Source organism: Ambystoma mexicanum, chromosome 3q (genome assembly GCF_040938575.1).
Source record: "Ambystoma mexicanum isolate Mex_15411 chromosome 3q, UKY_AmexF1_1, whole genome shotgun sequence".
NCBI classification, from domain to species: domain Eukaryota; kingdom Metazoa; phylum Chordata; class Amphibia; order Caudata; family Ambystomatidae; genus Ambystoma; species Ambystoma mexicanum.
The window spans coordinates 1,009,442,597-1,009,459,222 of NC_090926.1; the positions used below are offsets into that span (position 1 = coordinate 1,009,442,597).

The following is a 16,626-nucleotide window of genomic DNA, read 5'->3' on the forward strand; positions in this document are numbered from 1 at the left end:
GGCAGCCATAGAAAACTATGGAAGTAAAGTTGCAAAAAGAAAATCTTCCCCAACACTCGGTACTGCGGATGGTGACAGCAGATTTTTGATGTGGCACAGCCTATGGCAGCATTGGTGCTGATGCAGGCTTCCTTTAAATTGAGGTCGAGGGCGTTGGACTTCCCTTGGCCACCTTTGTGCGGTCGGTGCCGAATCTGTACAAGCTATGGCCATCTCGAAGACCTGCAACATCTGCTCCTTGAACTCCTCCCATTCCTCCTTTGAAGCCTCCTTAGAAGGATAGGACTCACTCCTTTTCCCTGACGAGTCATAGTTGCGCCTGTCTCTGCGCTTCTTTTGCTTATGTGAAGAGGAATGGTGGTGAGACTTGCTGTGGTAGTACGACCATTTCTTTGATGCTTTATGACGTCTACCCCTCGCTTTCCTTCTCGGGGGTAGGTCCCTCTGTGTCTGGGCTCAAGAACTTCACAACAGACTTAGCTAGCGATTTGAAGGGGGTCTTCTGAGCGCCCGTTTCGCCAAGCATTCCCTTCACTGCTTTTGACTTGCCAAGAACCACTTTGCTCAGTGTCATGCTCCACTTCCACACATAGATACTGTGCATGTCCGTGAGGGACATTTTTGAGTTGCAGTCCTTGCAATGGTTTAACCCTGACTGTTTGGGATCGACATTCTGGAATAAGATGAATTCCATTAGAAAACGTTTTGAGCCGTGTTTTGAAAAGTGTGCTGAGTGGGCGGGATAAAATAACTCAATATGAGGAATCTGTGGGAGAATGCAATCCATTGAAAGCATTCTTAGAAAGCAACTGCATTTGTGAACAGTAACATCAGAGTACCACAATGGAGAGCAGATAAAGATCAAGTACTAACTGTAGAACCTTTTTACCTGTTGACCTGTTAATACCACATTTTGTGATAACCACAACGCAAAAGACGAGAAACTAGAAGTTGTGAAAAAACAGTTAAAGGGGATACCATACTTACAAGAACAAGGACTATGTTGGTTATTATTATAATAGTTGTACAACTACAATCACCACATTACTACTACTGCCAATAGTAGAAATACTACTGGCTGCAGTGGATGTAGCATGCCAAACACTCATTGGAGTAGAAACAGTAGCAGTATCTGTAGGTGGTAGTGTGACTAATAATCATTTCATCAGAACCAGTATCCGTTCTACTAGTAACAGCAGTATTATTAGCAACACTACCATTACTACCACTTGCAGGTGTACATCTGGCAGCAGTGTTGGACTCTTAGTGTTAATCTGTGTAATGATATAGCTGTAACTACTGGTAGCATTAAACTACTAGTAGTGCCTCTACTACTGGTACTCGGAGAGGATTACCAGATGTTTTGCTTGTTTGTGAAAAGCACAAGAACATTCGTTTTTTCACTTTGCATCCCTGCTGCTGTAACGGGTGTGGTGGCTGCACTTTCTCTCCTCTTCTAAAGTCACATCCTGTTTCGAGGATCAACATCACCTAAGAAAATAGAGGACAACCTAAGCAAGAAAAATGAATACAGAAAAACAAATAAATGCGATGACTGGAAAAAGTGTTTGGTTGGAAAAATGGTTGGAAATACAACTTTAATAGTTAACAGCATGTTTTATTTTGGTACAAACATGCCTGCTATGATGACACATTTACTTACAGGCTCTAATTAGAAAAAAAATATTTAATTTTATTACTTTTGACTAATTTCGTATGTGATTAATATTGCCCGTTACACAATTAGGTAATGGCAGAACCATAGAAATTGTATTGTGGATCTGCTTTTATTAATGTAGTTAGGTTTTTTAGGGCTTCGACATTAAGCATATTGTTTAATTTTAAACTTCACCTGGTGGTTTAATAAAAACGTAATTTCTAATTCGGAAGTTATTGAATGGTGACCGCTTAAAAACGAAAAAAGCCTTAGAGCCACTGATGGGAGAATGAGTTCTAATTAAGTAGGAATTGCTCAGACTTGTTTTGGTTTTCATACAAAGTACTGGTTGGACAAATATCGGTCACAGAGGGAACGATGGCTACAAGGGGAGAAAAGTGGTTCAAGAGCAAGAATGCAGCCAGCTAAAGGACAGAACAACGATCCAGTGTGCAATGAAAAATGGAGCTGGGAAGAAGGCCGCTATAGGAACATGTATAATAGGAACGGAGACAGTCACAATAAAAGCGAGATCCCAGGATAGAGGAGGAATACAAATACCCAATTAAAAGACAACATTTGCTTGTAGGGCGAAAACAGACTTTCGGAGCCATCAGGCACATAGTGGTCTCAGCAACACTAGTAAAGAAAAGCAGGCAAGGAGCCCTTGTTTCAAAATACAAGAAACCAGCAATGTGTGAGAGGCACATGAGAGCAGTGAACTATGGAAGATTAGTGAAATGTGACCAATGATGGAGCACATCTGTAGGGGAAAGTGACTGAGGCATCAAGTTACTACGAGAAGAGGTTACAAGGTGATGAAACCAAACAACATTTCCTGGACACATCATGGTAGAAAAGACTACAGGTCAGGCAATAGCGTTTACCCCTCTTGATGCTGCTGACTTGACAGGGCGCAAGAAAGAACTCAGAAATCAGGTTACAAGGCACTCACCTCCTTGTTTACTTCTGTCAAGATAGATTGAAACCCTTCGAGCCAGGCCTGTGCGAAGATAGGGAATTCAGGGGATGATGCCAAAGGGAAGTTGATCAGCCAAAGCAAAAGAAATTAAACAGAATTAAAAAACCAAGACAGAAGGAACCCACACAAAGCACAGCAAACACTAGAACACAGCAGAGCAGACAACGCCCAGAGCAAAGAATGCAAAACTCATAAACCAGAGGAAAGATTTCAGAATGGAGACAATGCAAAGCAAACAAAAAGCGTCACGATTCTCTCAGACTCCAGGGCATGCTACTGTAGGGTCTCTCATATCAGGATAGTATAGGCTGCATGGCATGGCTAACCCAGGCCACAGGCGAGGCTTTATAATTCCCTCACAGGAGAGCAAAGTGTCAGACTTTCTCAGTCCAGTGGAACAGCTGCAGCCCTTTCCTAGACAATAGGAAGGTGTAGAAGACTGTTTCAGACCAGGGGAAATGCTGCATTGCTTTTCAGAGACGCCCTGACAACTGGCAATGGTTGCCCTGAAATGTAGCTATTTACAATAAACATCTGAAAAGGCATGTCTTGTCATGGTGGCCAGATTTCGTGGTGGTACCCTGAAAAAAACATGCACAGTACAATGGACAAACCATGGTCATCTATAGCCACTTCTGGAAAAACCATAGGAATTGGCAGTTTGTCAATTATCATTAAAACAGGGAAGCTATGTTCCTGCTCCTGCACAATAACTACACTGTGAAGGGAAGTCTTAGACCGGTGCGAAAAACACTGGTCACCATAACAAATCTAGAACTCATGCCTCTAGACACACTCCTGACAAGGGTCCCTAAAGCCCAGGAATGGATACTGCATTGCCAAATTAGTTTCAGACCTTACATACAGCTATATTTCCTTTGCCATTAAGAGGATGCAGGCAATGCTGATGGTATGGGCTTGCCCATAACACACCTGATCTCTCGAGCACACCTGATTTTAGTTCTGAAAGCCTAGACACCGAATTTGGAGGAGACAAGTGTTCGATCTGAAGAGGAGAGAAGGTGTCACTGCATTTAGAATGATAGGAGAAAAGAGAACAAATAGAAATAATCCAGTGAACAAAAAATGGCATTGGTCCACTCGAGTGCAGACAGGAAAAGCGGTCAAGGGGTGATGTAATGCATCCATGGATTAACTCGGTTTTGCAACACTCTGAGCTTCTGTAAGATGACTTCTATGTTGCGAGTTCTCCTAGGCGGGAATAAGTGGCTGGATAACTGGCTTGATGAGGACACAACGGACAAAGCCATCAGGCCCACTGCATCTGCCGATGTCAAAGGATGCCTCTATCGCGGCAGAGCGCAAGAAGCTGTAGGCGCCCCTTCTAAAAGGCAATGGTTGGCATGTTCAGTCCACAGCCTCTGCTTCCATCAGTCTGTACACGTTGAACAGGAGTTCAGCTGCAGGGTTATAAGCAGCAGCTTCTGCATTAAGATAGGCAGTGGGATGAGTAAATGATAGAAAGGGCATTGAAAGTTTGATAAAATGGTAAAGAATTACCACAGTGAGGACACATGGCCCATTACAGATGAAGGGACAAGTACAATCATTCTAATTGGAAAGTAGTAGGGTGATCGGAAAACAGCAAAGTCTTTTGTTTCCTAAAAATCTGGATGGCACATACAGAGTCCCATACACCCCTCCACGTGCTCACTGGCTTCAAAAGGCTCCACCAGTCTGCATCCACATGAAAAGTCAAATACCTATGGCGATAGAGGCAGCTGATGGGCACATGTAATGGAAAGACGATAGAGGCCTACTTAAGCATGTGTTTGTACCTGGGTTGACTAGTGTGTATGATGCACGCCTGTGGTGCACGCCAATGCAGAACGCTTGTGCCTCAAGGAATTGCTTTGCAAATAACAAAATGTAGTCCGTGTTCCTAACTGTGTGCGCATATATGTCTTTTAATGCCTAACCAACATTCCAGAATACAGGAACCATCCCGATGTTCTGCTGAAGAGGTAGAAACATGCTTGCTGCGGAAAAGGCCACCACGGGTGACAGTGTCTGCATTTGATGAAATGAGTGATGGAGATATGGCAGAATTTATCCTGTGCTCATAATCAAACATTGTCATCATACCTGCTATGGAACTTCTAACCGTTGTTTTAGGTCGTGACAGGATAAAGGGACGGCCTATTCACACCTAGAACTGCATCTATTGCTGCAAAAGCATCTTTAACCCTTTGACTGTTATTAAGCCATATTTATATACGTCGGTAAAAAAAGTGCATGTATACATACTAATTTGGGGTGGAGGGAATGGGAAATAAATACCTGCTGTCCCACTCATTCTGGGCATGTGTAGGCGAAATGTAGATTTTTGCTGCAGCATTCTGTGTCCTTCATGGGTGTGGGACTTAAAACAAGCTTACATTTTCATTCTAATGCGTGATTTGCAAGAGACTGCAAGCGTCTCTCGAATCTATCAATGGCACTGCCAATATTATATATGATGCAGATAAGTATTTTGCATTAACTAAATGTTAAAGTTACCAGTTTGCTACATTATTCAGTACCTATATGCATATGTGGAATTTTCATCATGGACTATGTATTTCTTTTTGTAATTGCAGGGGATTATCAATGACGCTTTATAATCCATGTCGCTCATTGATGTACTCCACACCTGCAGTATCCCGATACTCTTAGTAGACTTTTTAAATTAATAACAAAAAGTGAAAAAATGCAAGAAGGCACCTTCATATTACAGTAATTTACTGTAGTAAAGCGTACGGGTCTTTGGAAGAGTGCCTGTGACCGATTCAATAGAAGAAAAGCGCACCTTTCATGAAACCAGCTTCAAGCAACTGCAAACCAAACGTTCAAAAGGCTTGTCATCCAAAAATGACAAAACGACTTGGGTGCGAAGCCAAAGGTCGCCTAAGCGAAGCTGGGGATAGTTGGCACATCCTGTAAAACTTTTACTAAACCCTAGAGGTCTGCAAAAGAACAATACTCCCACTCTGAAAATGTGCTCAGGGCTGCCAGATGTCAGTTTCCAAGAATCCACAAAGAAGCCAGATTTGTCCAAAGGGCAGGCAGGGGCATTAATATGTCCCTTTAGATTCCTGGGGCAATAGCTACCTAATCATACATGGCTTTTGAGTTGAAAACTTCCTCGACACACACAATATTTTTATAATTCACGTCTCTACACCCCCAGACCACAGTACCCTGTCTCTTTTGCCCAGGCTTAGCAGCCGCGGGAAATAATACTATGGGATTCAGCCAAGACAAAAAACGGATTCTTTTTTAGTAAGCAACAGCCACAAATATTGCATTGTATCAAAGTCACAACCTTTCGTTGTTGCCCCACAAAAAAAGGGAAACTAAGAGCAGAGACCACAATACTGTAATAGAGTATCAGGCTGATCAAGTGGTGAGGAATCTGCAGGAGAAGACTCTACAGAAAGAAAATTACTGTTAAGTAATTTCTCCTTTGATGGTTTGCATTCTCCTGCAGATTCCTCATCTGATCGACTCCCAAAGCAGTACAGCATGCGGAGGCGGGATGAAAGTCTGTATGAGAAAGCTTTGCAACACCGCTCTTCCAAACGAGTGTCAGCCCCATCAGCCACGCCCAGGTTGTAGTGTTTCATGAACAAGTGAAGCAACCTAGGGATTTTAAGCTGCTCAATGTGTTCCAGCTGATCTTCGTCATTCTGCTGGTTCTCAGGAAACAGTGTCTGTTCGAGGCTACAATGATTGCTCTGAACTGGGGCTGGTGAACGTGTTACCTGGAGTTGCTGGACATGGACATCTGCCCTCCAAGATGACTTAAGCAGAGGACAGACCTGCTCTTCCAATTGTAGGGCAGGGACCTGCACTCGAACCTCTGCAGCCTGAACCTTCATGCCTGCCCACTGAAAGGCTGAGGTATAGGAAGTGGGAATTGTCAGAGGATGTTCTGGACATACTCCCATCTGCTAGAAGACCCGCCACCAAGTCCATTTATGTCTGCAGTTAGCAGATGTTTTCGCCTTGGGGCTAGGAGAGGTATCTGGACCCTTTTACTTGCTCCACTTCCTCTGTTTTGGAATTTGTTCTGTCCTTCGGCCGGACAGTCCTACAGATAGTTATAGTGAAGGGGTATCTTGCGGCCATTTCGGTCTTCAAGGAGGACCCTGGAGCAGTGCTCCTCCTGAGTGGTCTTTCTAATACATTTCCACCCACGCTGTCTGTTTCGCGTGGAATTTAAATTTAGTGTTGATGTTTTTAAGGGGTGCTCAGTTGAAGCCCCTTGTTTCTTGTTCTTTATGACTGCTCACACTTAAGGTGATTTTCCTGGTTGCTATCACTTCCACTAAACAGGTGAGCGAGCTCCAGGCTGTCTATTAATCCTCCCTACTTGGTTTTCTCTCTGAGTTAGTCCCTCCTTCCTTCCGAAGATGGTCCCCGATTGCCATCTCTATCAAAAGATCCATATATTAGTCTTCTTTCCTCCACCTCACACTTCCAAGGCAGAGGAGCATTTCCATTGGCTAGAACTGGTGTGGGCCCTCAAGTTCTACATCTTTCGGACAAGGGAGAACAGGACCGATTACCAACTTTTTGTTGGTTGTGTGGGAGCCCGAGTGGAAAAGCTGCTACGAAACTGACCCGGTCTCGATAGATCCTTCTCTGCATCTCAGAATGCTATGATCTGGCTGGCAAGGAGGTCCTTGATGGTCTCAATGATCACGTCACCGGGCAGTTGGTCACAACCTTGGCTCTGCAATGCAGAGTTCCTGTTCTGAATTTTTGTCAAGCGGCTATGTGGGCTTCCTTGCACATGTTTGCTAAGCATTAATGCTTGGAATTCCAGGATTGGTTATACTGGTCATTTCAGCACAGATAGCCTTCGGAGTTTTCTGGTGGTGTCCTTGCTACCCTCCCTCGTCCAGGTCGTTGTACTGCTTTGGGAGTCTCATTGATGAGGAATCCATTTGAGGAAGGAGTCAATTAGGTATTTCGGTAATGCTCTTTGTGAAGGACGTTCCTCTCACAGATTGCACATCGTCCATCTTACCTGACCCTCTCAAAGTAGCTAGAACACCTTAAATCTCCATTCGTTCAGCCTCAGAGTGCTACGGAAAAAGGGTGGAACAGAAAATGGTGCGCAGCGCCTCTATATATAATGGCCCCAACGTCATGTCTGGTACACAGAGAAATCAGGCAGAGCCGACGTGGATCCGTGCTGCGCCCCCTGGCAGCGGAACAAGTTCCTGAAGAGCACCTTGCACTGGGAGATAGATATCATAGATGAGGAATCCGTAGGTGGAACGTCCATCAGAAAGAACATTACTGAAGGTAAGTAATTTGTTTTTCCTGAATTTCAGGGAAAAGCCCAAGCTGTGCAACAGTCTGCACATCCAGTACAAATGTGGCAACGCCTGATCTGGGGAGTGAGCTCAGACGAGCCAGACGTCCATATAGGGGAACCGATGAATGTCCACCCTTCTGAGGTGAGCTGCCACCAGCTTGATGAAGACCATGGGTGCTTAAGAAAAGCCGAATTGCAAGACACTGAATTGGTAATGGCATTTTCCCACCTTGAATCCCAGGTACTTCCTGTGTTTCTTTGGATGGGCACATGGAAGTATGCATCATGGAGATCGAGGGAGATCAGCCATTCCTGCACTTCTAGGGCCGGAAGGATCTGGGCCAGGGTGACCATTTGAACCTTTCTTTGCAAAAGAACAGGTTCAAAAGCCACATATCTAGGATAGTAAGAAGGCCTGTTATTTTTCTGCACCAGAAAATATGAGGAATATCAGCCCTTGCCTCGTTTTGAGCGGGGTACTGGGTCTACGCCCAACCTCTTTACTCTCCCTTCACCAGAAGCGGACAAACCTGCTCCAACAAGAATTGGTTGTTTGGTGGGCGGTCTGGAGGCTGAAGAGCAAAAGGGAGATGGTATCCTTGGGTGAATTATCTGTAAATCCCAGGCGTCAGTAATCCTCGATTCCTCGCCAAATTGGGACAATTGCCTCCCACAGTGGAGAGGAGGTGGCAGTCTGGCCTGCAGAGCGCACGATGGAGGTTGTGACATCTACACTTGGGGAACCTCTACCCCGACCCGCTGGGACGTGGCTGCACCTGCTTTTCAGAGGGGGCTTGTGTTAGGGAGAATTCTCATATATGGCTAATTTCCCTCACCTAGTGATTCCCCCAGCAGCTTTACTGGACTTCTGGAGTTTATTCTTTTCCATTTGGTAAGAGAGAGCTTTTCCCCCACTCTTACCTGTGTTTTGCTATGTGTTTCTATCTGTTTTTGTGATTGTGGACTCTGAAGTACACCACTTCAGTAGCCCCCTTCTTTTTGTGTGTCACACAGCACCTTCAGTGCCGTGGCACAGGGTTGTCTTTAAGACTTCCCTTGACTCCATTTCTGAGACTACCATCCCCCAGAAAAGGGTAAAGTTACCATTAACTTTACTTAGTCAATCTACCACAGATCCAGTACACCCCATCTTCCATGGAGTACTGGAAAGGGTTAATTCGTATCCCTTTTTATCTGTACCTCCTAGAGCATTGTTTCGCTCTTTTAACATTTAGACTTAGCTGGTGGCAGTGGTATCTACCCTAACCTTTCTACCGCAATTATATTAGATAACCTTTGTACTGTTCTTGGCTATTATATTAGCCTCGAACATAAACCCGCTTGACCAAATCGTCTTTCTTTTGGCTCCGGTTGGGTTTATTCGCCATTTCTTTTTGTTAAAGTCCTTCTTGTGTTTTACTTTGCGCGGCAAACTAGTTTCGCCGTCTTTGTTCACTGTCTTTTGGCGGGCTTATGCTCAGAAGCCCTCCTCAAGGTGCCTGGGTGTCTAGGTGGGCTGAATGTGAGGGAGGGGTGTAGTCACCCTCTGCACAGGGTATCCTAGAAAACCCAAGTCGCACTTTGTCATGATTGGCCAGGGTAGTTGTCCGGGCTGGACAACCCCCCTGCTGGGTGATTGACAGCCAGGCTGTGTGAATGGGGGTTTTTCGCATTAAAAGGCAGGTCTCTTGGGCTAGAAGTCAGAGAGTCGCCACTGGAACTACAAGGAACCGAAGAGAAGCGGAGAGAACGACGGCTGTTGCAACTACCCCATCCCGGTGAAGCCCTGCTGCAGTCCTGAGCTATCTCCCCTTCAATGAATTAGAGAAGATCCAGTCCGGAGCCTTCTTCCCTTGAGCTCGGTGGGGATAACCAGCTCATCTTCTACAGCCAGAGGATCCTCTTCCTTGGTCGAAATCGCTGCATCCTGTAGTAGTCCGGATAGCCACCTGAAGAGCCTCTCCTGCTTTTAAGGAGCGCACCTTTTATTCCTCATCACTGCTGCCGGTTTCATCCCTGCGTGGTGCAGACCCCCTTCAGACGTCCTCCTTCACAACGAAGCTCCATGAATCGTGGGTCTGCGGGAAACCAACAGGAACAACTGCCAGGGCAGCAGCTGCACCATTGGAACAAGGTACTGTGTTCTGCTTGAGGAAACTGGGTGAATCCCTTTTTCTTCATTTCCAAGGCTTGCCCTTGTCTTCCCTCCTTATAACTTTTACTTCTGAACATTGACAATATTGAAGTACTTTTGGCTACGTTGAATCGTGAACTGTCTAACTGTGTGATCTTCGGCAACAGGCCCGGTGTCTTTCGATCCTGGCTCCTTGTAGAGTCAACAACCTTCCTGCCCCAGGTATCCATTTGTTTGCTCTCACTATCAGCAGGCAAGAAAAGTAAAGAGGTGGTTTTCAGATTTGCCCGTGGCAGCCTATACAACCAAGCCTTCTGGTGATGCATGAACAGACATGAAACTTGGATCTGAGGGTGCTGGCCTGTCCTTTTTTTGTAAGGTGCTGGCCTGTCCTTTTTTTTGTAAGGTAACGGGCAACTGTCATGACGGAGGCCGGTATAGACCATAGCTACAGGGATGGTTTCGCTACTGCTTGGCTAAAAGGCAACAGGGTTTCCTTCTTTGGGTCCTTGTCCAGAATGTCAGCTTATATTGTACCTTGGGACAGGAGGGTGTCGATAACCCCAAGGTATCCATCCACAATAAGGTGCTGAAAAGCTGCGCGAGTTTGCCTTGGTTAAGAGCTGGGAGCATTGTACAGGCCACTTGTATCCTGCAAGACTCTGCAAGATCCAGCAAAACCCCTCTATCATTATAAAGCTCCTCTGTGAAGTTGTTTACTTCCCTAGGCTGGAAGGGTTCCATACCAAAAGAAATGAGGTCAACCGCCTAATTTTAATTGTCTTCTAGGCTAGACATTAATGTACCCATAGGAAGCGGGGAGGAGCTCTGGAGTCATTGGTGGCACAGTTGAGGATGTCACAACTTTGCCTCTAGGTGGCGCCGCCTGCAGACTTGCAGCGTATTGTACCATCTCCAGAGAAGACCCTGAAACATTATAAAACATTTCTTTCCATAAATCTATTCCAAACACATGGACTTCAATTCCTATAATGCACCTGAAAGATAACTGGAAAACTTCGCAGCCCAACCTGGGAATTCTTTTGGAATCTGAGTTGCACACACACTGGTTTCACTGTGACTGGAAGCAAAGCGATTCCTTTCAATGGACTGCAACTTTCAAAATGCCACAGCAATTATTGTGCCTTTGTTTCCATACAAAAACTTCTGGTGTTTGTCAGCACTTGATCCTCTCCAAAAGTCCATGCCAGAGATTTCCATTTAGCACACCTGTGCCTGCTTGTGTTCAGCCCTATCATGCAGCTCTGCCCTTGCTTTCCACCCAGCTGGCACTGCTTATAAGCTTCCTCGCCCTCAAGCTTCATTGAGCTTGTATCGCGTTCTGAACCCCGAGCCGCTATAACCATTTGGTATCTCTCTCTGCCTTGCTGACTTCTGCCTTGTACCTTTCCTGTGATGCTTCCCTGCTCTCCTCTGTTGCCTTACTTCTAATCTCACAGTCTTGCCGGTTCTGTCCTGAACTCTATGCCTGCTGCCATAGCGTTTGCTTCTTGCCTTTGTGCTGTCCCCTGCAGCAAATCCTCACCAGTTTCTTGTCCCGATTTCATGCAGTGCCCAGCACTATGTCCCTGCAGCTTTCAGTCTCTGTTTATCTTGCTTCTGTTTGTACCCTTTCGCCCTGGTTCATGTGCTTCCAGTCCAGTTTTCCAGCTTGCTTTTGTTACCTAGATTCAGTTACCTTGTTCCAGTATCCTGTACTGTTTCCCTGTACTCCCTGTATCCTGCTCAGTTACCTTGTACCAGTACTTTGTCTGTTACCTTATACCAGCTCCTTGCCTGTTACCTTGCACCAGTGTCCTGCTTTCCTTTTCTGTGCCTTTGTGTATTGCCTTGTATATAGATTGGCTCCTTTGACCTAGGAGGCAATCTCTGCCCTTTCCCTTTGTCTCATTTTACTTGTAGAAAAAAAACAGGTATGGGCACCCCTCTGCAAGAATGAACACGCCCTAATGACCTGTTCTATGGAAAGGTACCCACATTTCATTTCACTGTACCTTTCACAAAGGATGAATAATCATTTGCATATCAGTCTTTGTCCCGCCCACTTGAGCAGTCCAGCACCGAAATACAAGGCGATTCTCCTTTGAACAAGCAAAACAACAGCAATCCTCACTGATGAAGCCCGACTAGGCAGAAACACGTGTCTGGTGGTGTTGTTGGTACTCTTGAGATACGCACACAGCCAGTGAGTTGGCAAGCGACCTGAGAGACCGGTGTGTGCTAAGAAAGATTGAAGTTTGCAACAATATATCGAGTGTGAAGGGTGCACGTTTGTGAATGAGATGAGAGAAAAGGCAGACATGCGAATTAACTTAACAACAGGTGTGGTATCAGCGATACTAAGTGGTCATCCAAAAAGGAGTAGCCCACTCGAAGGTCTCCGTGAAAGGTGCATTGTTTCAGGCGATACAACTAAATGAACAGTACAAGCTAAAGTGACGTAAGTTAACCCTGAAAGAAGAGGAGAGGCAAAGCTGATCAATGAAATCTGAGTCAAAGTGGTTGCGCGGTGGTCTGTAAAAGAAGCACTGCAAAAGCGGTCTGAACCCGAATGAGGGAGACCCGAAGTGCAAACAAAGCTTGGGGAGGGAGTCCCGGCAATCGCTGTTGAACTGTGCAAGGTCTGAGCCTGGCAGAGGGGTACCAACGTTGAGTTTTTGTTTTCTTTGAAGAGTTCTGAGCCCGACATAGAGGGACTAGTGTTAAGGTTTTGCTTACATTATTTGGTGGAAGACTGGAACAGGAGCCTTTTAACGTGGAAGGTCAGGCGGGCCTCGATGCACATCCCAAACTGTTTCAGTGTTAAAGCCCATGCCAGAGTACGTCATCCTGCCTATAGAGACTGCCCTTATCTCTGCGCTGTCTAAACGTGGGGAGGATAGCGAATTCAGCCACATTTATTCTTTGTCGAACACTGATTTTCCTTTTACATACATACCTCCTTTACACATTTCTTTGTATAAGAGATAGGGTAGGCATTAGGTTTAGTTAGCGTAGGCCATTTTGATTTGACAGACACGACTGTAGTCCGTGTGCGAAAACTGAACTAAACATGGCGCTGGAGCACAGCCATTTTGGACATTCACTTCCATCACTGCAATGAAAGCCTACGTTTTTGTGGGCTCAGTAAGTAATCATGAATTCTGCAAATGGTGTGCAAGGTCAGGATGATCTCAGCTATGGCATTTAGAGCGCGCCTATACACAAGTGTTTCAAGGCGCGATGAAGCAAGTGAGGGGGAACAGAGGGAAGAAAGACATCGATCCTACTAGGCCAGGTGTCATTCAGATTGTGCATGGGAAGGGGGCAAAGGGGAAAATGCGGAGGGAAGGGGGAGGGCAAGTGCAAGGGTAAAGGGGAAATGTGGACAAGTGTGCTGTTGGGCGTTGGCAGTGGCGTATTGACTCTTACCTTTCCTGGTGGACTACTTCTACGAGGACTCTGTATGCGCAAGGTGAAGCATGCTATCAACAAACAAGGTGAAATGTTGCAGCATGGACTATAGCCCAAGGACTTCTAATCCCAAAGTAAATACCTGTCTCACTTGTTATACTCATTTCCCTGCTTCTCTTGAAGGTGAGCTGGGCTCTGCAGGGGGCTGGGCTTTTCCCGTTGTACTGCGTTGAGCCTGGTGGGCTGGGCTCTCTGCTCCTACTCAGTGAAAGAAACACCCCTAGGCTGTCCTTGCTCAACCCCTTTTAATTACAATACTAACGTTATCTCTTTCTTCCCTAGAATCATTGCGTGCTCTAGACACGCCCCCTGAACCTGCGATACCCGGAAGCCTTACAAAACACCAGCACGCATGCATCCAAGTGTGGACAACTGTGCTGTTGGGCTGTGAGGGTGTGCGTGTGTCAGTTATGCACTGAAATCCCCATTTTCTGTTCCTTCCTTTTTTCTTAGTTTTCTATTCTCCATTTCCTGTCTTTTATTTTTCTTATTTTTCCCTTCGTTCTCCAAAATTGTATTGTGAAAATCTGCAACCTGTACTCACTGATCCACGGCATCAAAGAGTATGGCGAATGGCTTACGTAGTCTTCGTTTTGATGTTGAACTGTCTGGCATTACCCCTAGCAACATAGATTTAACGATTTGTTCAGGAAATGCCTAATATTCGGGCTTAAATGCCATGGAAATTGCCAGTCCTAATATGGCGACTGTATTTAGTAACCATCCTCAACTTAAACGTGCTGTGACTCTTGATTTAAATAACATGAATGAGACAGTACCAGTTAATACGCATGGAGCAGTCAATCACGTTGCTCTCGTACATTCCTCTATTCCTGTAACGCTCACCTGATTCCCGCAGAGGCGCCGGTCTTAACTGGGTGAATGCCGTATCTTCAAAGGTGATGTGTAACACACGGTTGGCTCTTTGGGCTGGACCTCTGTGCACTGTATGTCTGACTAGAAGAGTAAGATGTCTGCAGATAGAAAATATGGGATTAATGAACTGGGGTTATTGGGTGCCTCTCTCCTCTTCCCTTTCTCTTCTCCTGTAGAACCCCAAAGGTTAACGCCCTCACCTTAGGTAAGTGAACGCTGAGCTCTCCATCTGCCTCGGGGCAGGGTGCCGTAACCAGTTCCTTCACTGGATAAGGGTGCAGGCCTCTTGACCTCAGAGGACTGCTGTCCGTCGTTAACTGCACGAACGGTAAGTTCTGGGCGCTTCAAATGTCTTAAAAGTCTTTTGTAATGATATCTCTTGTTTTGCAGAGTTCCGGCGATGGCGGATGGCGGGCTGATGAGAGTTGAGGATCGAACCCGCGTGAGGAATAGAAGCGCCTGGAAGCACGTAGGTAAGCGCTTGTAGCCTGCTTCACGATGCGCACTAACTGTCCCTTTTATCTTGCAGGTACAAGTTCGGAGCTTTAGAGAAGCTGAAGGATGCTGGAATACCCACTGGATTCGGCGTGGGAAGGAGTAATGGCACGTGAGTAATAAAGTTGCCCAATGTCTTTAAACGCACCTTCTTTTGTCTTTCAGATGCGGGATGCAGCGCCGAAGGCCTCCGGAGCGTGCGAAGAGCTGGTAAGCTTTTGTCTTTCAGATGCCGGAATGCAGTGCGAAGACCTCCGGAACATGCGAAGAGTAGGTAAGCCTTTGTCTTTCAGATGCCGGAATGCAGCGCAAGGCGTTGGTGACAGCCGATGGACCAGGTAAGAGATGCGCTGCAACTGAAGACCGTAGTGCTAACCTGTTCTTTCTTTGTCTTTACAGGTGCTGCTGAAGACTGGATTCCAGGATGGTAAGCCTTTGTTTCCTTAAGCCCAGGATCAGAAGCAGAAGACACGATGAGCGTTCTGCTGCAGAGAATGCAGAATAACACAAAGCAAGATTCATCCATCGGGTGTGGTTTAAATAGCCTCCTGTAGTGCTTAAGTGTCTCCTTCCACAGCCACGCCTAGGTAAGAAAAGAGTTCCTGCTTTCCAGAAGAGTTCCAGTGTTCTGAACCTAGGGAGTGGCTCCTGCCCCACCCAACAGGAAAAGTAGTCCCAAACAGAAGAGGATCCGGGGTTCAACTGGCAGGTAAGTAAGCAGCATGGTCTGCTGCAGGTAAGTCCACCCAAGCATTATGAGCCCGGCGCTTCCAGCGCTGGGACTGGGCATCTTTATGAGCCTGGTGCCACTGGCGCCAGGACACGGTCCAAAAGGTCCCAATTGGGACTGGCTGGCACTCGGAACCGGGGTTATGGGTCTGCTTCCAAGGGAGTCGGGCAAGTCCTGATCTTTTGGAAGCAGAGATCATGACAATTCCTCTATGATGCCCAATATTTCTTGTACTGACCTTGTCCCTTTAATAACTGGGACGAGTTCTCCATCACATGATACCTTACTATTAGATTAACTAAATCGGAGTGAGGTAAAAATCCACTCACCTGATAATGATAGTCAAAATAACATAGCTACCATTGGTCTTGAGGAAATGGCAGCATTAGACAAACAAGTACGCTTGTCTATCGGCCCCCTCACTCCGCTGGCCCCATGTGCTAGGAATAATGTCTCTTTTCCCCTTAAATTGACAAGCACAGATCATCTTAACAGCCATTTAATGAAAGCCTATACCACTCCTATGAACAGTCGCAATGATCCCAATAAGAAAAATAAAGACGATTACTTCCGATTTTCACCTGACCGAATTAATAAACTACCCCCGAAGAAGACAAGCCGTACACATTTCCCGTAATAATACAGATTTTAGACCTCCTTGGTAAAGGTCACGATTTGACACATTTGGAGCTAAGGGAAACGAAAAGTACCCTGAATCAGATATGCACTAAAATGAAAAGACTTGAGGGCTTCATTCTTGCCAGGGAAATCCACCTGACCCCTAATCCTGATCCACCATCGACTATCAGTAAGAAGTTTTACTGTGAAAAAAGCGCACAGAATTCTCCCATTATTGATTGTGGGCTTGCTGCCCCCTCATTGGTGTTGGAAGTGGACACTTCTAACTCGGTTACAACCATTAGTGTATTTGCTTATATGATAAATATCA

The 16,626-nt window shown here is 45.8% G+C and overlaps 1 protein-coding gene across 4 annotated transcripts in view; it reads right to left on the bottom strand.

Moving 5' to 3' along the window:
- The window catches only part of RPTOR (regulatory associated protein of MTOR complex 1), a 2,822,438-nt gene that overhangs the window by 131,273 nt on the left and 2,674,539 nt on the right, over positions 1–16,626 (bottom strand). For 2 of the 4 annotated variants that reach the window (XM_069655181.1, XM_069655182.1), the window contains exon 29: positions 2,613–2,660. The exons of the other annotated variants lie outside the window; for them this stretch is intronic. In XM_069655181.1, the coding sequence (XP_069511282.1) occupies positions 2,613–2,660 (48 nt within the window). The remainder of the gene's footprint in view (positions 1–2,612; positions 2,661–16,626) is intronic. 4 annotated transcript variants of the gene reach the window in all.